The sequence below is a fragment of the Vanellus vanellus genome (genome assembly GCF_965231255.1).
Source record: "Vanellus vanellus genome assembly, chromosome: 9".
Lineage (NCBI taxonomy): Eukaryota > Metazoa > Chordata > Aves > Charadriiformes > Charadriidae > Vanellus > Vanellus vanellus.
The window spans coordinates 11,486,762-11,511,101 of NC_138914.1; the positions used below are offsets into that span (position 1 = coordinate 11,486,762).

At 43.6% G+C, this 24,340-nt stretch overlaps 1 protein-coding gene across 2 annotated transcripts in view; it reads right to left on the reverse strand.

Moving 5' to 3' along the window:
* Positions 1–24,340, reverse strand: part of FGD5 (FYVE, RhoGEF and PH domain containing 5) — a 116,240-nt gene that overhangs the window by 64,814 nt on the left and 27,086 nt on the right. For both annotated transcript variants that reach the window (XM_082487524.1, XM_082487523.1), the window contains exon 3: positions 6,737–6,866. In XM_082487524.1, the coding sequence (XP_082343650.1) occupies positions 6,737–6,866 (130 nt within the window). The remainder of the gene's footprint in view (positions 1–6,736; positions 6,867–24,340) is intronic.

A 24,340-nucleotide genomic window follows, 5' to 3' on the forward strand; every position in this document is an offset into this window, starting at 1 on the left:
ATTTCACAGACTCCTCAGGGTAGGTGCATTGTAGCTGGATGGTACCCAGCACAAGAGCGCTGCTGTCACAATCACAGGCTGACAGCAGTTTGCAGGCTTCAGCCTCTGAGCTGAGTGACTTCATAATGCCCCTTTTGTAATTATTATGAACTATGTAGCAGTTCACACTGAAGCCACAGTGGTGCCAATAGTAAACTGAGGCATTACAAGAACAAGTGACTTTTTCAGGCTGGCTCTGTGAGTCAGTGAGAGAGAAGGAAAAGCAGTCCACATCTCCTGTCTCCGAGACCCCTTCCTTGAAGAGCTAGATTGCAGCTCTCCTGGGGAATCTGTGTAATTATATAAATCAAGAGCTGTCCCTTGAAAGGCGTCTGAATTAGGTGCTTCCTCGAGGCACACAAATCTGTCATTCCCAACTCCAGCACACGTTTCAGTTTTGTGTGTGTGTTTTAATATGTGAAGGTTAAAGGTTTGCAAAACAGAATGATTAATGGAGTCTGGAAACCAAGCCCATGCAGTGGAAATGGATAAGGAGCAGCAAAGGCAGTTTTATGTAGTGCTGCCATGAGACAGTAGCTGCCCTGCTCGTTGTGAGACCTTTGTGGCTAAGCTTAGTGTTCCCTGTTTGTGTGGGGTGCAGATCCCCTCCATCTGCCGTACTGGGTTGCTGTCCCCCTTTTCACCCACTGCCTTTTATTTTGATACCTGGGAGAAGGATGGAGCATCTTGCCCCCAGTGCTGCCTTCCCTCAAATCAGCATTAGGGATCTTTTCTGTATGGAGTTCCTCATCATGGCCCACCCCCCAGCACACCGCCATATAATGGTAATGAGCACCCCTCCAGTCTGGCTAGGATTAGATACATTAAACCTAAAGTACTAAATGACTAGCCAGAATGCTTTGGGTTTTCATTGGCATAAAATCCAACCACATCTGGTCTGAATTCCCTTTCTTTTATACCATTTCGCTCTGGTTACATGCTACTCACCTCGCTACAGACTTCCACATTTTGCCAACAGGGTAAGATCACATCTCTCGTACGCTGGCTGTATACAGTTCCTTGTACCATATTTCTGGTTTAGACTAAACTTGAGAGTATTTGCGTGCAGATTGGTTTACTTTTAGATTTTGCAGACAAATAACTGGCAGGCAGATCTGTGTTCTGGATAAAAGAAATGTCTTTATGTTCCAGCTATGGCTTTATTACTTGTACTAGGATTTGTATTAATTTATTTCCTGAGTGCTTTATAGACTATAATTTTTACAGGTATTCATCTAGATTAATCACATTCTTTTCTTCTTCATTGTTCTGAGATTCCCTTCAGTTCCTCATATCAAACGCCCTCCTGTGTTTACAGACAGGTTTATGAGAGCCTTTTTAATTGTTCTTTTGCCTAGTGGCTTAATGTAGGGTTTGCTATATGTCATTCCTAACTATAACAGAGTTCTTCAAATAACTGATGTTGCTACAATATTCCCAGCACCCCGTTTACCCAGCCACTGCTTTCTCCTTCCAAAGGCACCCTGTAAAGGATTACTCAGCCTCTTACCACTGTGGTGCAAATTATGCAATTGATTGCAGTCTAAATGCCTTCTATTGACTATTGGTGTTATTTTTAAGCCTGTTACTTTGTTTGATCAGCATACCTTTAGCATGTGTGTGACAGTCTGGATCAAGCAGCATGACGGAAATAGCTCTTGAAGCCCAGTCCAACGCAATGCGTTTTATAGTGTTGTTACAGGACTGTTTGCACGGCTTTCTGCAAGATACTGGAAAAATGAATTCTTAAATTGGCAGATGGGTTCCTGCCCCTTACCTATCCCCACAGAACCCAAAACCTGTGCTTCATCTCTGTGTATTTCTTCAGAAAATTTCCACACCACCATGGGGCCTCTGCTGCATCTCCCTGCTGTGGTTTGCCCCACAGGTGTTTGCCCTTCCCCAAGCCTAATCTACTTCCCCAAGTAGAGATGCTAATGTAGTGGTAGGAAGGCAGATGCATTCCTGATACTGTCATCTCAATGAATCCCTTGAAAGCCTTGATGTTCCCACAATGAACCTAAAGGCTAGCACTTAGCTTTCTGCCTTGCCTGCAAGTTTGATCTCTGATCTGTATCAGATGTCTTTTTCTGTTCTCCGGATCCAGCATAAAAATCACTCCTCCCTCCTGGGTTCTTATCTTCAGCCAGATGGAGGGTTATGTATGGTAAAAGAATTGGTTCCTTCAGTTTCATAACAATTGGAGGTTGTAGGAGGTTAATGACAAAAGGGATCAACTGGCCAGAAGATCCAGTCTTAAAAGTACCAACAAGAAAGGAACTGTCTGAAGACTCTTGATTGAATATTCTGACACTAAAGCCATACAGGTGTTTGTTCCTGACTAGAATCCCTAATTCCAATTGTTTGGTTTTTTTTTTTTCTGTAGACAGCTCAGATGTGATCATATAACCTTGAGAGCCCAGTACAGAAAAGCCACGTGTCACCTTCTGATAAATCGGGAGGGATTTAATTAAATGAACATATATAAAAGACACATGAATAAGAGATGGTCCAGGAGTTCTTCTAAATTAGCTTAGCAGGAGGAAAAAAAGGAGTGAATCTCCATCAGTAGTGTAAATGAAGGACATATTGCTTTTTATAATATAACCAAGTAGAATCACAAAGGTTAAGAAAACTTACAGCATTCCCTGCCTCTGAGTTCTCTAGGTTGTTATCATATGCCAGCAGACTGAAGAGGAGGAAATAAAGTGCTTATTTAACCAGAAAGAATAAATTTTCATTGTTAGTCTTATACAGAAGAATCAAACCCACCAGGTGACTTCTGATGACAAATGCTCAGCTTCTCAGGGTCTGAAGAACCTCCCAGTGGAATAAAGGCAAAAATCTGAAACCCACCTCCTGTTTTACTTTTTTATACCTTCTCCATTGCAAATAGGTTTTTAGTAATAAAAAATCCTGGAACACAATAGAGATGAAAGCCCCTCTTTGTTTGCTCTTTAAAATAAAGCTGATAATTTAAAAAATACCTCAATATATATTATTGGCTATGATTTAAATTGTTTACAGAACAGGGGTTCCAGCAGGCCCTAAAAATTTCTTCACACTTGTGTGAATCTGGTCCCCAGGAGAGCAGGGATTCAAAGGAGACAAGCTGTTGAAACAATACCAGGAAATCTGTGTACAAAGCTAAGTTTTTTAATTAGATCTACTTATAAAAATGAGTCTTAAAAGGAAACATCAGAGGAAAAAATTCTGCTGCAAACTGGAAGTCTTGAGATTCTCCAGCAAGCAGGCTAGGAGAAAGCAGGTTAGAAAAAACAAAGCATGCTGCTTGCATTTTGGTACAGGAATTCATTCATGATGGTGAAAGGCAGCAGGAAGAATCCACCTCAATGCAAATGAAAATCATATATCTGAACACAGGGAGGAGATTTTATCATCTCGGCTGTTTCATGCCTTTATGTAAACTAAGTTTCCCTGAGGAGGTGAAAACCAGAAATCAATGCAACAAAACACAGAAGGTTCTTTTTCTCTGCGTGTGTATGTGTTTTTTAAAATCCAAATTCAGCTCTTAGCAGACCAGCCCCAAACAGTTGTTCTAACAAGATTAGCTCATTTTGAAATCCGTGGTACTATTTTTGGCTTCCAGACCAACATGTCTCTGCCAATTCTCCCCAAGTGACAGTGCTTCTGAACTCTTTCATGTTGTGTGCCACTCGGTGTTGTCCTGAGGATTTTGCTCCAAGGGATACATCACTTCATCAGGGAGCTGGACAAGCTCTTTGCGCTTTGTCATTATAGAGACAGGTTTTGACAGGGCAGCTAACGTTCCCTTGGCACCCAGAAGATTTGCGTGAGAAGACAATAAAAGGAGGCGGGAGCAGTAGGGTAGGAAAAACAGTCCTCTGTCAATCCTCTGTAAAGACACCAGTGCTTTCTGGGACAAGAGCTGTGGACAGATGGAATTTATCCTGTTGAGTCTTAATTACAGCATACTGGAAGCCCTTGTCTGTGACAGAGAATCTGCAGCGTGCACTGCATGAGACCTTGGAAGACTCCCATATTGCTATTATTCTGTGGCTGGCATGGGCGAAAGACAACAGTTAAATATATTGCATCCTTCATGTCAGAACCCTGCACTGACTGTTTTCCCTAGGAAATCGGGTCTTCCCTGGACATCTTTTGATTATTGATTCACACAGCCTCCAGCAGTGATGCTGAGGCTGTTGCAGAGTGGCAAGAGAGTCCTGATGCTAGGTGGCCTTTGACTACTCAGATCAGGTGTCCTATAACAGACTGGGTCTTGGGGACAGCTGGGACACACAGGGTTTGACAGGATGGTTCCCAGGACCACCTTAGTCTGTCCAAAGTGATCCCTGCCCTAGTGAGGCTACAAGAACAAAGACATTCAAAGGTGTCTCAGTGCCACTTCTCACCTCTAGATCTCTTCTTGGTCCCACATACAAGCACAGTCCCCTGACTTGGCTTCTAAGAAAATGTTTATCCAGGGATGAAATTACTGCTGCTCCTCTTTTTAGAGTCTGTAGCTAGAGCCCAGTAGATTGCAGACCGGCTAATCTTCCTACAGCCAGAATTATAACAGGCAGACCAGATTATGTCTACATTCCTGGCCTGCTTCTGGGCAGGTTAAATACCCATGCACACTACTTCATCAGCCAGCTTGGAAATATGGCCTGTACTCAGACGGAGCTGTTTTAAGACAGGTCCCCAGGAGCTTGTGGAAGTCTGGTCCTATGTACAATGATCCTTGCTGACAATTAGCTTGGGAAGCAAAGGCCAACCAACCAACCAGACCTGTTCTGATGTTCTCTATCAGGCATGTGCAGACATTTACTTTGTATTCACCTGAAGAGCAGGAGGGATACCTCCAGTTAGACTTTGAAGCACGTGCTTTTTCCCTAAGAGCTGCCACCTTCTGTGACAGCTACACAGTGTGGTTACCCCAGCACAACAGAACAATTAAAATGCATGAGATGCAATAAGGCAGACATTTAGAAAACCATCATTTCTTAGTGTCATGAATAAAACCCTACAAAATGGCAATAAAAATGGGTTTAGCAGCCTTGAATTTGCTTCCAAGTGCATAGTGATTACATGCATTTCCCTTGTGAGCTCAAGTCACAATTTTGTTGTCACTTCTCCACTGGCATCACAACTAAGAGATGCTGAGAAACCTGACCAGCTTAGATAACACACTAGCGTATGCTCTATAAATGCTAGTGGTTTGTCAGCTAACTAATAGAACTGAAAGGAAAAATATTTTTCATTTAACAGGTAATGTCAGAAATTTAAAGGCTTTTCCCTTTCCAAAACAGTGTGAAAACAAACAACAACAAAAATTTCATGAATCTCACAGGAAGAAAGATAAAGTTACTTGCAACTGTTTCATTTGTTTCATATCAGCAAGGAGAACAAACCAGTCTTTTCTGGTACCAGAAGCAGCTCAGCACCCTGCAGGGGAGACCTAAAAGTGATACAGCATACAGGGAAATCAAAGGAACCTATGCTCACTTGGAGATTAGAGCAACAGCAATTTCATTTGCCCTTCACTGTCACTCCACTTGCCATTTCTTTTTCTGTTTCTCAATAACTGGTGTCCTGGTAGGGGGAAAATTCTGCTCCACTGTCTCTACACCAGCCCCTAAACAAAGTTTTACATTCTGGAAATGCTCGAAGAGATACGATCTTCTTAGAATCAATATGCTTATGCTTCTCCTTGACAGAGGTGACCCTTACTCAGCCATCATTCAGTTTTGGAGGGGCATCTGCACAGACTTTTGCACTCTCTAACACATGCCCATGACCAGAGGCGAGCCATCTGCAATCAGGAAGCCACTTAGCTGTGCAGACACTGAAACACCAGGTCAAAATGAATGGCAGAGAGAGGTGTAGGAAATTAGGATTTGCTATTTTCCCATGCAGCCTTAGTTCCTGGGGCTCAAACTGGAAGACTTCAGAACAACATACCCATTTGTTGCATGCATACCAAATGGGCAATGCAACGGTTGCTTATACTAAAGAGACACAACATTAGATTGTTAGGCTCATATTAGGTTTTAAGAACACACACACAAAGAAATTCCGTGAAAAACAAAGATAAATTAGTGCCTAAAGCAGCTCGATGCCGTTTCTTCAACAACTGCACTGTTAATCAGCTTACCAGAGGTTAAAACAGCCTTGTATGGTTTTAAGCTGTGGTCACATTTCCACAGTCTTCTCCATAATTTAAGAGCCATTTTGTTCATCAGAAGTCAGTAAAATAAACCCAAACGTGAGTGTATTTTCCCACGATGGAAGAATTTTGACATGGCAGAGATCTATTAGATAATTTACTCCATCTCCAATTTACTCCAGCCAATGCAAAACCGGTCCCAATAATGTATTTGTCATCGTTTTATTCAATGTAGTTTTAAAATCTATAAGACTGTAGCTAAATCCTTCTTCTAAGTGAGACATTTTTCCTGACATGCAAGTCAGGCCTTTCCTGCTGGCTATGTTGCCTCCACGGTCCATCTTAGGACTCCAGTTCTTTGGCTTTGCCACATGCTATAGGGGTAAATTGTTGCTAGTGCACTGGGGGAGTAAAGGATTGATGACTCTGACATTTCTAAATGAGCAGCAGGCAAAGAGCAAAGAGAGTTGAGAATCCAGGCTCTTCTGCATATTGTTTCTCCCTCTCTAGGTTTCACGCATTCCCCATTTTCAGCTCTTTTACCTTGTTGATGAGGCTGGAATCACCTGGGCTGCTCTCATCGTCTTCTGAACTCTTCTGTTCTTCATCTGATGTGACGACCTCCATCGGAATCACAGATACTGGGCACACCTTGTAGGGCTCAGTGTAGGCACTGCAGAGAGAAAGAAGAGACTAGCTCACTGGTGGTATTCCCAGACACTGGCGTTATTCCCAGACACTGGCTATTGCTCAGACATAATGAATCCACACATTGCCCAGAGATAACCAGTCAGGGGGCAGGGAATCCCTGCAGATCTGCTAGGCTTGGAAAGCAAGATTTCTCAAGATTTGTTTTTTTTTGCTGCCAGGTTCAACAGCAACAATTGAAACAAGTAGAAATGTCTGAAAGGAGCAGTGGGAAGTTAACTGAACTTGTTCAAGTTTCCCCACAGGATCAATGTTCTGGCTTAGTTTGGAGCAGAAAGTTCATACTTAGTTGCAACCAGAACTGCGATGATCCTCCCTAGTCAATCCTCAAAACGGATATAATAAAATCATACTATCATCTCAGTGCTCATTAAATGGAAGTTAGATAGTTTAACAATGGGTTTTCTGGGAAAAAAATCAAAAGGATGAGAAAAGTATAATTATAATACCAATCGCATAAATTAGAGCACCAGGTACACAGAACCCAGAATCCTTGGGTTGTTTCAAGGGAATCTGAATTCTACTCCAGAAATCCAGAGAAAGCCATGCGATAAGAGTACTGGATCTGGTGTGTAATACAGGCCAGTGGCTTCCCAGCACTTCCTTTTAGAAAAAAAAAAAAGTAATTAAAATTGCCAGTGATTTCAAAACCTCCACAAAGCATGACTAGAGGTAGGTTCTCCAGGTGGTGCTTGCCCTTTGTCTTAGAAATATGTCTTTTATTGCTGATCTGAATATGCCTACCTCCAAATTCCAGATACTGGATCTTGTTAAACCTTTGCCTGTGGAATTGCAGGTAGTCTTGCAAATTTTGTTACTGTGTGGATACTCACATTCTGTATTCAGATTGTCCCTTCATTTTGTCTTATATGAAATAGGTGAAGATCTTGGTGTCTTACCATGTCATGCCTCCTATCATTTAATCATTCTAAAATCTCTGAACTTCATCCAATTATCCATTAACATTATCCAATTTACTAACCATTGTAGGACCAGTTTTTACCACCAGCCAGTTTTAGTAGTCTTCTTGGTCCTGCAACACAAGACTCAATATTCCAGCACTGGCAAAGGAAGTGCCAAGTACACCAGTGGTAACACCCATCTATTCCTACCTGACTTTACTGTGTTTTTACATTCAAGGATCAGATTAGTATTTTTGGCCGCAGTATTATTCTGGGATCTTATATACAGCTTATACACCATAGTGGCCCTAAGCCTTTTACAGTTAGGTAGGTTCCAGCGTTCAGCCAACAGGGTAAGTCTGTTGTCTTGAGAAACAAAATCTGACATCTCCGTGTGTTCCAGTAGACAGCTTGGCCGCCCAGGTCAGTCTGTAATGTGGGTCTGGCTTATGATTTCTTTAGTTTTCATTTCTTCTGAAACATTACTCATTTGCTTTTGCAGCTCTGCCTTATCTCTTTATTTTTCTTTGATCTCCCAGTTGGGGATCCCAGATGTGAACAAATCCAAAGCTTCAAAGCCAATGCTAGAGTGACAGGAGGCTGGGCAAAGACAGGTTAATGTAACTGGGAGGGCAATGAAGAGAGAGACTGCCAAGGCCACTGACCAGACTCATATTTCCTTTAGGAAAGGAAACTCCCTACATATCTGCATTCACTTCCAAGCTGCAAACAGGGCTCTGTGTCTCCCATGCAGGTGCGGCTGCCAGCCTTTCTTTTATGCCACCAGCTTTCCCTCATGTACAGAGTCAAAGAGCTCTCACAAGCTGCCTGGTGCATTTGCCATGGCTAGGCGAAGGGCCAAGCAGCAGCACTGTTCCTCACCAATGTCTTTTCTTGTTTATTATTAGTGTCTTCAGTTTTTCAGTGTGGGTGGCATCACAGCACTTCTGAAACCCTGCCTAGCTACAACAGCAAAGGAGCCCCAGCACACGTGAAAGCAAGAGCAAGGCAGGTACAGGAGCAGCTCAGGAGGCTTATTAATAGTTTAGCCAGTCTCTCTCCTTACTTGCACAGTCCTTCTGTTACAAGCTTGCATGTAACCCATGTGCCAATGGGCATACATTTTTTTCAGGCATCTGATTTTGGTTTTATTCTTTCCACAGAATGATTTTTTATTTTTTGCTTTTATTCTTTCTCCTGTCATTTCCCTGACTCTGCCCTCTCTCCCTCCCTCCTTGGAAGAGTGAGCAGCAGGGGTTGCAGCTTTGTTAGGAAAGCATGTAGGCATTGTTGATCATGAGATTTTTCTCAATCAGAAAGTTGGACAGACCCCATGAGATGTCTCCAGCATACCATCTTCATGACCAAGTGTCTTCTGCAAATGTCAGTAGCATGACTAGGAAGTCTGGTTAAGGCTAAGAACTCATTAACAGTCATAAGATACAAAGTAAGGCTGAGTTTCAGAGGAAGTACACTTTGGTTTCTGTTGAAGGAGGGGCTGAGCAGTTCCTGATAAGAAAACCCAAGCAATTTCTCGTATTTCACAATGAAATGGGTCTAGAAAAGATGAAAAAAATCACAGACAGAGAGGAATGTAGGAAACTACCTCTAAACCTGTGATTAGGTCATTGCAACTGAGGATACAGGCCAGATTTCATAGTGATTGCCACCTTGACTGGGCAGGAACAAGTAGAGGAGTTTGATGGAAGGAAGAGTGAAGTGTGAACAGGTACAGCTGCAGACATGATCAGTAAAAGATTGTAGTTATGCACCTCACCAGCAAGTCTCAGTGGTCTGAGTTACAAACTCTGCTTCTTGTATTATAAACCCAGGACACAACAAATTGGTAGTTGTTGACCCAGTCTCTTGCTCTTTCATTTGCTTCTTCCCTTGAATCCAGATCGAGCAGGACAATGCTACTCCATGACAGCTGATTAGGAACTTACCTTCTGTCTTTTCTCAAACAGCCTGTTCAGAACTGGTACCAGCTGCTGCACTGAACCTACAGTAGCTTGAGCCATCAGCACTGCAACATTTCTCAGCTCAGTTGCCACCTGGTTGTTCCCTACTGCTCAATAAAGAAAGGCAAAATGTCTTGGTGTTGTCATCCCCACAGCATTGGGGATGAAGGGTTTGCCTGTGAATCCATGAAGTCTAGAAAGCCAGTGCCCCAAGAAACCCTCCTACTTTTGAGGGCAGCAAAAGTATACACAGTGTATAAAAAAGCCCTTCCTGATCATTATGGATAATCAGCATGAATTAGACACAAGTCAAGAAGATGGGTTCTTGGAAGCAACTACTATTTTGTTGTGCTGAATTGCAAGGAAAAAAGCCCACAATGACCAACAGCAGAGTTTTATTTGTTCTTTCACCAAGATTATTGTCAGACTCCTCCAAAGAAAACGCCCCTCTAATGGCTCTGAGAATGTGGATAAATAAGTAGATCTGTCACAAAAGGATATCTTACCTTCATTTTCCCTCTTATTCCTCCTTAAAGCCCAGTGTCTTTAAAGACCTGTCATAAAAACATCACATAGCTATAGTGATGCCATGGATGGCTATAGGCTCTTCAGGAAGGATAGGCAAGCAAGGAGAGGCGGGGGTGTGGCCCTGTATGTCGGGGAGTGTTATGAATGCTTTGAACTAAATGATGGAGATAATGGGGTTGAGTGTTTATGGGTAAGAATCAGGAGGAGAGCTAACAAGGCAGATATCATAGTAGGAGTCTGTTATAGACCGCCCAACCAGGATGAGGAGGCAGATGAAATATTCTATAAACGGCTGGGAGAAGTCTCAAGATCGCGAGCTCTTGTCTTCATGGGGAACTTCAATTTGCCAGACATCTGCTGGGAATACAGTACAGCAGGGAGGGAACAGTCTAGAAGGTTCCTGGAATGTACTGGGGATAACTTCCTGACACAGCTGGTGAGAGAGCCAACTAGGGAAGGTGCCCTGCTGGGTCTGTTGTTTGTAAACAGGGAAGGTCTTGTGGGGGAGTTGGAGGCTGTCTTGGGAACAGCGATCATGAAATGATAGAGTTTTCGATTCTGGGAGAAGCAAGGAGGAGGGTCAGCAGAACTACTACCTTGGACTTCCAGAGGGTGGACTTTGGGCTTTTCAAGAGCCTGGTTGACAAAGTCCCCTGGGAGGCAGTCCTCCAGGGCAAAGGAGCCCAGGAAGCCTGGATGTTTTTCAAGAAGGAAGTCTTAAAGGCACAGGAGCAGGCCATCCCTGTGTACCGAAAGACAAGCCGTCGGGGAAAAAGACCAGCCTGGCTAAACAGGGAGCTAGTGTTGCGACTTAGGGAAAAAAAAGAGGATTAATGGCCTCTGGAAGGAAGGGCAGGCCACTCAGGAGGACTACAAAGAGGTAGTAAAGCTATGTAGGGAAAAAATCAGGAGGGCCAAAGCCCAGTTAGAACTAAACCTGGCTTCTGTTGTCAAGGACAACAAAAAAAGTTTCTATAAATATATTAGCAATAAAAAGACGACTGAGGATAATCTCTGTCCTCTAGTAGATGGGGCCGGTAACATAGTGACCAAGGATGAGGAAAAGGCTGAGGTACTTAATGCCGCCTTTGCCTCAGTCTTCAGCAGTAGGACCCAAAGTACCCAGACCCCTGAGCTAGAAGACAAGGATGGGGAGCAGAATGAAGCCCCTGTAATCCAAAGGGAAATGCTGAGGGACCTGCTTCAGCACCTGGAGGTGCACAAATCTATGGGGCCAGATGGGATCCACCCAAAGGTACTGAAGGAGCTAGCGGAAGTGCTCACCAGGACACTTTGCATCATTTATGAGCAGTCCTGGATAACTGGGGAGGTCCCAGCTGACTGGAGGTTGGCAAATGTGACACCCATCCACAAGAAGGGCCGGAAGGAGGATCCAGGAAACTACAGGCGAGTCAGTCTGTACCTCGGTACCTGGGAAGGTCATGGAACAGATCATCCTCAGTGCCATTACACAGCACATGCAGGAGAATAGGGTGATCAGGCCCAGCCAGCATGGGTTTGTTAAAGGCAGGTCATGCCTGACAAACCTGATCTCCTTCTATGATAAGGTGACCCGCTTAGTGGATGAGGAAAAAGCTGTGGATGTTATCTACCTGGATTTTTGCAAAGCTTTTGACACCTTTTCCCACAGCATTCTCCTGGAGAAACTGGCTGCTCATGGCCTGGACAGGTGTACTCTTCGCTGGGTAAAAAACTGGCTGGATGGCTGTGCCCAGAGAGTAGTGGTGAATGGAGTTAAATCCAGTTGGTGTCCAGTCACAAGTGGTGTCCCCCAGGGCTCGGTGCTGGGGCCAGTTCTCTTTAATATCTTTGGATGAGGGGATTGAATGCACCCTCATTAAGTTCGCAGATGACACTAAACTAGGCAGGCGTGTTGATCTGCTTGAGGGTAGGTTGGCTCTGCAGAGGGATATGGACAGGCTGGACCAATGGGCCAAGGCCAATGGTATGAGGTTCAACAAGGCCAAGTGCCGGGTCCTGCACTTGGGTCACAACAACCCCATGCAGCACTACAGGACTGGGGCGGAGTGGCTTGCAAGCTGCCCGGCAGAAAAGGACCTGAGGCTGTTGGTGGACAGCTGGCTGAATATAAGCCAGCAGTGTGCCCAGGTGGCCAAGAAGGCCAACAGCATCCTGGCCTGTATCAGGAATAGTGTGGTGAGCAGGACTAGGGAAGTGATCATCCCCCTGTACTCGGCACAAGTGCTAGGACAAGAGGAAATGGGTTTAAGTTATGTCAGGGGAGGTTTAGATTGAATATTAGGAAACACTTTTTCACTGAAAGGGTTATTAAACATTGGAAACATTGGAATAGGCTGCCCAGGGAGGTGGTGGATTCACCATCCCTGGAGGTGTTTAAAAAAAGGTAGATGTGGTACTTAGGGACATGATTTAGAAGTGGTTTTTGGCAGGGTAGGTTAATGGTTGGACTTGATGATCTTAAAGGTCCCTTCCAACCTCAGCAATTCTATGATTCTATGATTCTCTATATATGTCATAAATGTTCAAACCTTTGTGTCTCTTTTTTCCTGCTAAATGATATTTTTCTTTAGCTCATTAAAAGCACTGCAATGGAAGATGCTAAGAAAAGCACAGGTGTGGAGAATAAGGAGAGAAATAGTCCCAGAGTTGGTAGTATCTCAATAGACATGGTAATCCCCAACTAATTCTCTTCCTTGTAGCAATGATATGGCTGAATGAGAGCAGATTGCAGACACATTATCTGCTGCTCCTCCAGCAATTTTCTGTAATCATTCCAAGAGTGAGCCAGCACAACAAAGTAAGCAATGGGCCTTCTGGGACAGTCTAACCTTAAATCGACTGAATAAATGCAGGAGGAGGCAGTGCAACAAAAGTATTTTATTTAGCACCAGTTACGTTCTAATTAGCAAAGCTGCTGATAGGTACGGAGTAGGGAGAAGCTGTATAGATGCATTCTACTAGTTATCTATGTACCTTCACCTGTGACCACGTATTGCTACACCAGGTAAAAGGTGTTGTGGAGTCTACAGACTCTCTGGTTATCCTGCCCCTATAGTGGTGTTTACATTTGACCTCAAAGGAAAAGGATCTGTGCACTGAGTGGAGGATGAAGCTGTCAAGGAGAGGGAAGCTGAACTGATCGTTGTAATAGCGCTAGCTCCTTCGTTAATAAAGTCAAGACACAAGTCTCTACTACCTGTCATCCCTCCACAGCACAGGCTAAGACAAGTCTGAGCACAGATGGTATGTGCATGGGAAGTGAGGGAGCACTGTGGAGATACACAACAGGTGTGAGAGCTCACAGAACACGATTCACAGACTGACAAGTATTGTATTTTGTCTAGCTTGAATGTGCAATTCTCAAAGGGATACTTGCCTTTCTTTTAATTCCACACTTATCCTTCAAATGACCTTGCCAATTTACCCCATTTCTCAGCAATGTTCACATCAATACCTTAGGATTTTTGGAAGTTATTCAGTCATCATCAGTGAGATCTACGACTTTAACTGGGGGATTTAACAGTGGCAAAAATACCCAGCCAAGGTTGGTATAATAAAGGCCTAGGAAAACCATGTATTTTTGTTTGCATAACAACACAAATGCCCTTGGCTGTATGCTTATCTCCTGGCCACACACACAAGTGATGTCTTGTTTCCTCCTTTAGAGTCCCCAACTGCCTCAAATAAAAATAAAGAGAAAAGCAGAGTTGGTGGAAATCTAACCTTAAGGCCTGTCACTTCCACTAGGTGATGTAAGTCCTCTGTACCATCAGACTGCCTGCAGTTTGCTTTCAATGAATCTGTACATCAAGTGATGCATCCTAAAGAAAGGCTCATAAATCTCACTTGCCTTCTGCTTCACGGTCAGCAGTGATCATGAGGGGAGAAGGGGAGTGCTCTTTCCTCTAAGGTATTTATATTAATGTATCCCTGGAGCTCTCAGTTAATGCTTTATGATACCTGTGGAGAATCCATCCTCTCCATCAAGTGGCTCTTTATATATCTGAAATGCAGCTGGTTGGGCTGTTAAGATGTGCTGGCAATGTCCCTTCAAATGCCAGTGCAGTAGATCCATCACAGTGTCTATAAGGTGTGATCATGTGTGTTGGGACAGACTTACAACATATTTCTGCCTTGCAACTGAACCTGCTCAGACAGTGTAAGTGTGCTAGAAATTTGTCAATCAGTCAAGAGCAATTCAGCGTCTCCCTGAAGCCGTGAGCATTTGTGTAGGGTTCAGATGATGTGCAGTTTTAGTGCCCCAGTGATTCCCCCCATGCTAATCATATGGGAGGGAGCAGGCCAGTGGGAGACTCCTGTGAGTGGACCCATCCCCAGGGCAAAGCAAGTTTGATGTGGCCAGTGAGGACATCCAGATTCCCCCATCCCAGCTCCTGAGCACCTCCTTCATTCTCATGTATCCCTTCAGGGACAGGGAACTTCTTCTAAAACTGGATTTCAGTATTGCAAAATGCAGCTTCTGGAGAAAGAGACTGGGTGGCTTATCATTAATCACAGGATTGTAACACACTGTCACCAGCCAGCCTGAGTTAGCTTCCCTGGAGTAAACTGGTTTATTTGGGAAGTAGGTTTCAACATACTATCAGTCTAAAGAATGGTATGAACAAGTGCAGCACTTAAGGAACCTCTGCTGTGTTCATATTTGAACCGAACTCATAATTTGTCTCCATAAGGTATATACAGCATAAAGGATGATCCAAGCTAATAATACTTAGAAAGCAGGCAAAGGATACCTTGCTTAATGATTTCCAGAAACAGCATCGAGTGTATGCCCAGGTTTTAGTCTAGTCATTGTGGCAGCATTCAGCTAACAACAAGTGGATTACCTTCCTGCTGCCTCCCTCTTTCACTCTACGTCCCTAGTCAGTGCCAGGACAGAGAAAGAGAGAAGAATATTTGACACTGTCTTTAATAGGGTTTTGGAAAAAAAAAAAAAAAAGAAAAAAGAAAAAAAAAGGTCAGAACCTTTTTGCCTAGACATCCTGCTAGTTTCTTTTCTTTGCATCTGTTGCAAGCTACTAATTAGATGATGCAACTTAATTACTGCCAACATACTTAAAGGGCCAAAGAGCCCCTATTTATTGCCTAAAAGTTTCTTACAATTTTGAAAGTGCCTGCAAGTAAAGATCAAAGCAGTATTTGGTCCAAAATGTCACCACAAGATGAAGAAAGCAGTAGAAGAGGCTAGAAACCACATCCTTGGTCCCATTGCTATGGTGGAACAACTGCTATTAAAAGCTGGGTTTGCCAGTAATTATCAACACATGGCTTACCATATACACTGTTTCCACATAGTCGGAATAGGAAGTAAGTGAACTCTCCGGGTTTCTGGGGTAAATGCTGACTTCTGCTCTGCCTTTTGTCGAGGACATAATGTCTTTTTGTCTAAGATGTCATCCATTCATTGGCAAAACCACGGTTCTGGACTGCTAAAAGACAACTCTTTCAATTCTTTGCTAGAGAGGCGTGTTGAGTTCAGTTAGGCTTAGATACACCAAAGCTCTGAAATGAATGTTAGTAATGACCCTAAATATTTTTCTGTGTGTACTGGTGGTTGCATTGGCAATTATTTGCCCTGAGTCAGCAAAGCAGGTTTGTAGGAACTACCTATGAAGGTACAGTTATTCTCTGTCCGTGGGGTAAGTCCTCTACAAGTATAACCTCCCTGAAGCCAAGTGAGCGGTGATGAGCTTGACGCATCAACTCAGAATCAGATATGCTCAGTTTACAAATGACTAGCAAGTTGCTGCCGTAACCTTCCCATTGACAGCCTGTGCCCATTCTGACTCCTCTGTCATAGGGATTTTAGCTCACAACTGGATATAAAGTACTGGATGCAAGAGGGAGACCAGAATCTCACCTGGACACGCTTGGGTTATGCAAAGCCCACATATATAAAATCCCCTCCATCCACTGGGGAGGGGAATCCCCCCCGCCCCCCAAAGAAAAAACAAGCCCCCCTCTCTTATTGGACCAAATGGATTGAAAGCAAATTTTTCTACGTGCAGTATCCCTACCCCTGGCTTTATTTCGAGTCACATGCCCAGCAGTTACTAGTTCAAACTGTCTTTCTCAGACAGTGATGTCCCTATTGCAAAAACTTAAAATAATATGAACTCAATGCAGTGATGATAATTGGGAGAGGCAGTGGGGTGCTGAATGACCTTGTTTTATTAAAACTGGTTATTTATTTTCTTGTATCCATTTGTAAATTATTTTTTTAATTCACTGCAAAAGGAAGGCTCATTACTGAAGGAAATTAAAGTCCAAATGCATTTAAAGCCAATAAAAGGAAATGCTTATTAGTGCAGCATGTGTTTAGCCAGTCAGTTCCCTGTTATGGCAGATCATCAAGGCAAATATTGCAGCTGAAGACTGAAAAGGGCAGGAAAGACATGATGTCTGCTAATAACATACGCAGCCTGACAAGGCAAGGGAACACAGGGATAATCACATTTCACACTCTGAGGCATAAGCTGTTTGCCTGCCAAGGCCAGAAAGGAGTTCCTCCTCATGCCACAAATGTTTCAGTTTGAATTTTGCTCTTTCTTGCATTGGTGTGGTGCAGGATATAGAAGAGGGTAAGAGGATTTTCGGTCAGGTGCGTAAGGCTTTTGCTCTGTTCTGAACAACTGTAGGCACAAAACCCTTCCACCTTCGAGCACTTACTGCTCCTGGAAGTGCTCACAGAACAACGGCGCTGGTGCAGCGCTAGTTCTGGAAGGGAGTGCAAGCAGTGAGGGGCACACAGGGGTTTGGGATCCATCTCAGGGCATGTCCTCTGATCCAGCCTGGGGCAGTATAAGTAGAGGAGGGGTAAGAGAAAGCCTGACGGTGAGGTTTCACTCGCCATGTCCCAGATGTGCTGGGATGGGTGCACTGCTCTTGCTTTGAGGCAGCTGCACAAACCTGCACAGCCCATCCATGTTGTGGGCTCAACCACAGGCACCCCGGGGTGCACCGCTGTCTGCGAGCACCATTCCCCTCCCCAGTCCTCCGGCTTTAAACCACTAGAAAAAACAAAGCAGCAGTAAAAGCTGGACATGCCTGAAAACAAAACACGGCGTCCTTGGGCCTCGGACAAGTGGCACACCCCCTCCCTGCTCTCCCAGGCACGCCAGAGAGGAGGTAAGCTGTGGCGGCCTCGGCTTGCGCTCGGCCTGGCCCTCCGGCCCTTGTCCTGCATTTCCTGTAAACAGGGAACACTTCCTCCCCAGAGATGACCTGGCAATGAACTAGCCAGGGCTGACGCTTGGCCGCACCGCACCCAACGCCCCGCCATGCCAGAAGGTACAATGGGGCGGCTGATAATACATAATAGGTTATTAAAGGCAGCTCTGCCCTTTATAGACTCCTTTGAGCACATTATTTACATCGCATGTCGGCCACCACAGAGCTTTTACTTTCATTAAATCATTAGCTTCGCAGGCACCCAGAACTCTTCTATCCACCAGCACCAGCAGAGGTTTCCTGTAAGGCATCAGCACAGCTCTTCCTATGCTTCTCTTTTTCTTCTTTCCCTTGCTATAACACAGCCCTGATGTTCCCCAGCACCCCACTGTTCCCCACCTCTGGTAACCTTTTGCTATGTTGAGTCCTTTCAGTGCTTGGAGACCTGAAGTGAGAGGGGCAAAATGAAGACCTGAGTGTTTGGCAGCGACAAAAGTCTCAGTTTTGTGCTGTGAAACTCTTCTTCCTTCCCAGACCATGCAGGCCATACATCTGCATCATGGTGAAACTTTTCATACTGCACATCTGTCAAGGGACAGAAGATAACAAGGAGAACATCCACCAATTATCAGGGTGGGTTTCAAGTGATTTGTTGAGCAATCCCTAGTCACAGCACAAATGGCCTCTGACAATGAAAGCACTCGGCACTTTTGCCCTATTTTCCTCTATAAAATGACTGATCTTAGCGACAGTATGGCTTTGGATACAGTGGTGTAAAACTGGGAGGATTTCACCCTGACTTTACTGGAGTCACTTTATATTTATACTTGTGATCTTTGAGCAGAATAAGACCCTCTGATTTCACTCTGAACCCTCTGTAAGACTTATTCCTCTCATAAATCAGTGACAGAATAAGCCAGACATCTAGAACAGCATTAATAAGAAGAAGGAAAAGATATCTCCTGTAAGAAGTGATCTTCAGCTAGTCACTTGATAGTCATGTCAGGGCGTGAGAAGTACGCTTCTGTGGGAAGACCACTCTGGGAAGCAAAGCTGAAACCCTTGCCTTACGACAATTCTTTATCATCATCTCCGGCATGTTTCTTATCTTCTTTGTGCTTCAGCTGTCATTTGTGTAAAGTGGTTAACCCCAGAGCAATGTCATGTTTAGAATACAGGTAAGACTGAAGGCTTTGGACACAGTAGATCCCTACCAGCATCTAAAACAGAACTGCTCTGTCCATCTCCCTTGGGGCACAGTTTTGCTCTTGTTCTTCTTGTTGACTGCAAACTAAAAGGGATTTCACTATTAAGGTCCAGTCCTTAAGTCAAAGAGGGATGGGTACCCCCAGGATCATACCCATGCTTATTTAAGGCATGGAGTCATGTTTACATTCTTGTAGCCAAGCTGAGATACAGAAATCTACCTGGAACCATTTAACAGTCATGTTTGCTAGCGTTGCTGTTTTCTGCTGGGGATGGGAGTTCTGGAGTTATAGGCTCTCAGTTGCTTTCAAGCAGCCAAGCTAGCATGATTTCTGCACAAAGGCACACACTGGAAAGTGACATCAACAATGTAAGATTTAGGCAGTGTTACTTGCCCAAGGAATTGCAATTTATAAAAATATTAGATAGACACTTCAGAAAAAGGTCTGCATAAATCATCATGTAGGAGTTTTGCAAATGGAGCTATGCAGAACAAGGGCAAGTTTGTAACACACAGTGGGCCCTCCTGGAGATGCTCAGTGTTGGCGGACTGGTTCTGCTGTCTTACAAGTATAATAAAGAGTTTTAACGTTTTAAATAGGTAAGAATCTGAGTCTTGATGGTTTTCGTGGCTGCACAAGGAGGTTATTGACAACACTGAGCTATACAGAACTAGAATATCTTTACAAGTCCTGTTCCTTCGTGTCTTTAGGTTTGTGCAATACAGCAGCTGCTCTGTACTTTTGCACATATAGTCCTGAAACTCGGAGTACAGCGGGGACTACACTATTGACTCTGGAATCTAGCCTGGACTGAGATGTGATTAGGTGTCAATTAGGCAAATGTGAGCATTACAGCAGCAAATGGATCCAACTTAATATAATCCTTTCAGAAAATCCAGCTTAGCATAATTCTTAAGTGATAATAGAAGTGAAAACTGAAAGGAGGATGCCAGCTTGGGAATGGTGTCAGTGAAAAACAAAACTGAACTCGAATCAATCATCATTTGCTGCAGCCAGAATTTGTAGTGATTTACTTATTAATAGAAATCTGAATTCTTGGCCCTGATTCCAAAAGACGGCAGAACTGGTGGAAGACAGGACTTGGTTTTGCAGTGGGAAACATTCTTGGATTCTTTTAAGCTGTTCAGAATTGTGTCTGGAAAAGACTTAAAATTAGTATTCCTAAAGTCTTTCAGATAACAGAGAAAATGATACTTCCAAAGCAGGTAATGAGAGTTTTCAGTTTTTCTCTTCTTTCTTTTAAAAAAGTAGATTTTATTCTTAAATTAGGAGAAGTAGCAGTAACAGACCACTAATACTTCACATAGTTTGAATCTGCTACAATACTCAGACAATATATTAATTTCTTGCAAGTACTGTCTTGCTTAAAAGTGAAGTTACAAACACCTTGCATGATAATGAGTCCAAATAAGAGAATTATCTCTAAACATTGTTATAGCAGTACTGATTTCAATTTCATTTGTGCCTAAGTAGAACAACAGTTGGGTATGCACATCAGGGAATAAGGACAGAACATGGAATTTCAAAAGTGGTATTAGGAACAGTAGGACACCCATGATTTGTTATTGCCATTTCCAAAGCGGAAAAGGCATTTGCAATGTATCCCTTTCAATGCAGTAACAACATCCGTCTTCGAGATCCAGCAGTACAAGAGTACCCAAGTGTACAGTGAGAGTGGCTTCAGCAGCAGCTGGCAAGGGGATCACAGTATCACAGTATGCTAGGGATTGGAAGGGACCTCAAAAGATCATCTAGTCCAATCCCCCTGTCGGAGCAGGAACACCTAGATGAGGTTGCACAGGAAGGCGTCCAGGCGAGTTTTGAATGTCTCCAGAGAAGGAGACTCCACAACCTCCCTGGGCAGCCTGTTCCAGTGCTCTGTCACCCTCACTGAGAAGAAGTTTCTTCTCAAATTTAAGTGGAACCTCTTGTGTTCCAGCTTGAATCCATTACCCCTTGTCCTATCATTGGTTGCTACTGAGAAGAGCCTGGCTCCATCCTCATGACATTCCCCCTTTATATATTTATACACGCTAATAAGATCACCCCTCAGTCTCCTCTTCTCCAAACTAAAGAGACCCAGCTCCCTCAGTCCTTCCTCATAAGGGAGATGCTCCACTCCCTTAATCATCTTAGTTGCCCTACGCTGGACTCTCTCCAGCAGCTCTCTGTCCTTCTTGAACTGAGGGGCCCAGAACTGGACACAATATTCCAGATGCGGTCTCACCAATCTCACAATGCTTTTGGGATCTCACAATGCTTTACGTATTTCTGTCCCATAATCAAAGAATTAACCTTGCAGTAAGTCAGCATAAACCCTTCATTTGACATGTGCCTCAGGCTGAGAATGGTACTGAGGTTAGAGGGGAGTTAAGGGAGAGGTATAGGAACAGTGGATGGTGATAAGGTGTCAAACTGCACCCCAATCTACCAACTCTGCAGACAAAGAATGAACAAACCAGTAGCTCCCATGTAGGATTGCATACATGTATACGGGACTGGCTTCAACTTACGATAAATCAAAACAATAATTTGGTTGGACTCTCGGGCTTTCTGAGGCCTTATGAATGATTTTAACGTTCCAGATTATTAACAGATCCCAAAAGTAAACTTTATGGGAAAAAAATCCATAATGAAGTGGATCTACAGGATGAAGTTCAGGTGCTAATTTTAAACCCAAGAATTTTGATTTTGGGTAGGGCCCCAAAGTGATATTTAACATTTTCAGGACAAAATATTGTAAACCTATCAGCCAGTTCCTTTCAAATTCAAGCCCTAAGATCCACATTCTACATTTGCCTCAAAACAGCCAAGTCCATCAAAGTTGTTACAACAATGTGATATGGTAAAAAAATACTATCCATTTTCATCTGGATGCTTGCTTGACATCATATTTTAATGGAAAGTGGAAAGAGAATTTTTCATGGTACTCAAATGGCAAATAGATTACAACAATGCCACAGGTACACAAAACTTTCTTACCTGAATCGGATGTTTAGCACTCCTGTATCTTTATTGTTCGGCTCCAGACCTGGAATACTGACATAAAAAAAGCCCCAAAGCTTGAAACCTTAATGCTTATATGTTAGAAGTATCAGGGAATCTCTTTAAGTGGGGGCTAGAACTTTCCTCTGCTGCATGTATTAAGGCAAGAAAAAAGTCTAAATGCTGAGACAGACAGACAATTTGTGGCAGACTTCCTGACCTAGGAGTAAAAGGACTAACACATGCCTTATAAACTCTGAAAGAAACAAGAAAAGATGAGGAATGAGCTCTGTTATGAAACAGTACCCCACACAATAAGGATAGAGGAACTAGCCTCAGAAGCATTTTAAATACAGCCTCCCTAATTCCTTGAGAGAGCTTGAGAGAGTTCCTCTGCACCCCCCCAGACCAAAGGACCCTGTGCTTACACCTCCCACACAGGCTAAACTAGTGCTGATTCTTGCCATCACTCTTCGAGTGGCACTCTCATTGACTTCGCTGATGTGGCAGAGAGCTGGGCAAACAGATCAGCGTGGAGCGTGCAGCCCAGTCTTCTGCTCTGGGGGCAAGCAGCAGCAGCCAGCAATAAAAGTGGCATCAGAGCTGTCAGCCCAGGGAACTTGGGTAATGATGTGGCCAGGAGCCATGGCCCAGTTATGACAGCTTGAAGCAGGAACACAAAAGACAAGAGCTGGCCCTTGTCAAGTGATTTTCTGTGGCTTAATCTTCCTTCTCTCTCTGTAATAAAGTGTTCTATGTACAGGCAGGTTTAGGATTTGCTCCACGTTTATTAGTTCACTTTCCAGGAGACAAAACTCTTTTTCTTTGTATGTGTATATTACAGTCAGAGATCTGGCCATATAGCAGTAGCATGGAGAGTCAGGCTGTGCCACCATTACCATTTGATCAAAAACTAGTGTGCATGGCCTGGGTCCTCAACCTGAAACTAGCTCAGCACCAGAAAGGCAAATAGGTTTTGCCCGTTTAGCCATCTGAATGGGGTCAAACAAGCCCCTGAAACAATGCAGAGGAAGAGGACGTGGCCAAGGTCAAGGAGGAGGATGGGACTAGGCAGCAGTGGAATAGATCAGCTTAAATTGTTTTAACACCATAGTCTGGGCTTTAATGTGGGCTGCACAAGGCCGTGGGGCCATGGGGGGTACACACACTAGTGTGTCCTGGTGTACGCACAGTCTTACTTATCTCTGCAGTGTACTCTGCAACCACTTTGTGCTGTTTACTTTTCAGAGATCACTGTGGACAGGAAGACCAGTGTATCATACGGTGGATCAGAAAGGAGACCAGTGCAAGGAAATGTCTATATGCCATGGAAAACGCAGTGAAGCTGCCTACTCTCTTTACATGTGTGAAAGTATCCAGGTATGCACTGTTACCATCTTGTGTTGTGATTCTCTGCCGTGTCAAAGCATGGCTGTTAGTTCTCTCCCCATTCTGGGAATGAATGCACACCAGAATAAGAGATGTGGTAACCTGAGCGATCCACACACTGCCAGAGGGTTGGGTACATGACTGACATGGGGAAATCACTGATATGCTCAACAACCTCTTTGCAGATAGGCGTTGCTTTACAAACTGTGGTGTTGAAGCCACTGGCAAAAAAGGTTGTGAAAGGTCAAGAGGTAACACCCTGAGAAGATCTCGTCTGGCCCTATACCATACAGTGTCGTATGATGTTTTGCAGCAGGTACACTGTTCTCTGCCCTAAACAATCCGTTCGCTTATCGCTGAAATGAAAATCAGTATATTTAAGTAGGGAATGCTCCAAGACTTTCCAACAAATCTTCCCAACCTTCCCATGGTCCCATTTTCTGAAGGCCCCGGCCTATCACACAGATTTCATGGTTCAAGTGATGTCTATGTGAAAATTCCTCAGATACCTTTTAAAATAGCATCCTGCTATAGCATTGCTCCGCTTTATGCCTTGAAGCTTTTTGGTTGAATTGTCATCCCAGTCACACAGCTTTTCATCTGAGACGCTTACGTTTACATAGACTCTGAAAGTCAAACACTCTGAACTCCTTCACAGCTTAAAGCAGTGATGAAGAAGGTATTTTATCTGGTACGCGTAGAATGGAAAACTGATTACTGCAGAATCTGGACTGTTATTTGAGTTTGTAGAGTACCTTGCCAGGAGACAACTGTTGTTCTTTGCCGCAACATCTGAAGCTTAGAAATTTATTTTTCAGCCTCAGAAACCTGAAAATAAATTATTTCATATATTCTATAAATGAAGCAGAACTGTGTCCAGTTTTGGTTCCCCTGAGACCAAAACCTGTGGGTATTTCTTTCTCCCTATGGCTGGTGTTTTAGGCACTGTGTTGTGAGAAACTCAGAATCTAACTCCCAGTGCTGACTGATTCAAAGTGATCTGGGACGAAAACCAGACCCAGGAGAAGCAGAGACTCAGTTTTCTATATCTTAGGCTAGAACATATAGGAGTTTCCCTTAATCTTTGTCAAAACAGATATATTGTTCACATGAATGCTTTTGTGAATTTGTCCCTTTTGGAAAATGTTTCAGCTCACTCTATTTTCAGGTGCTAGCCTGAATTATCAAGCCTGTCAAATCATAAACGGCTGTTCAGATCCTCAGAGGTACAAATCAACAGACCATACCAAT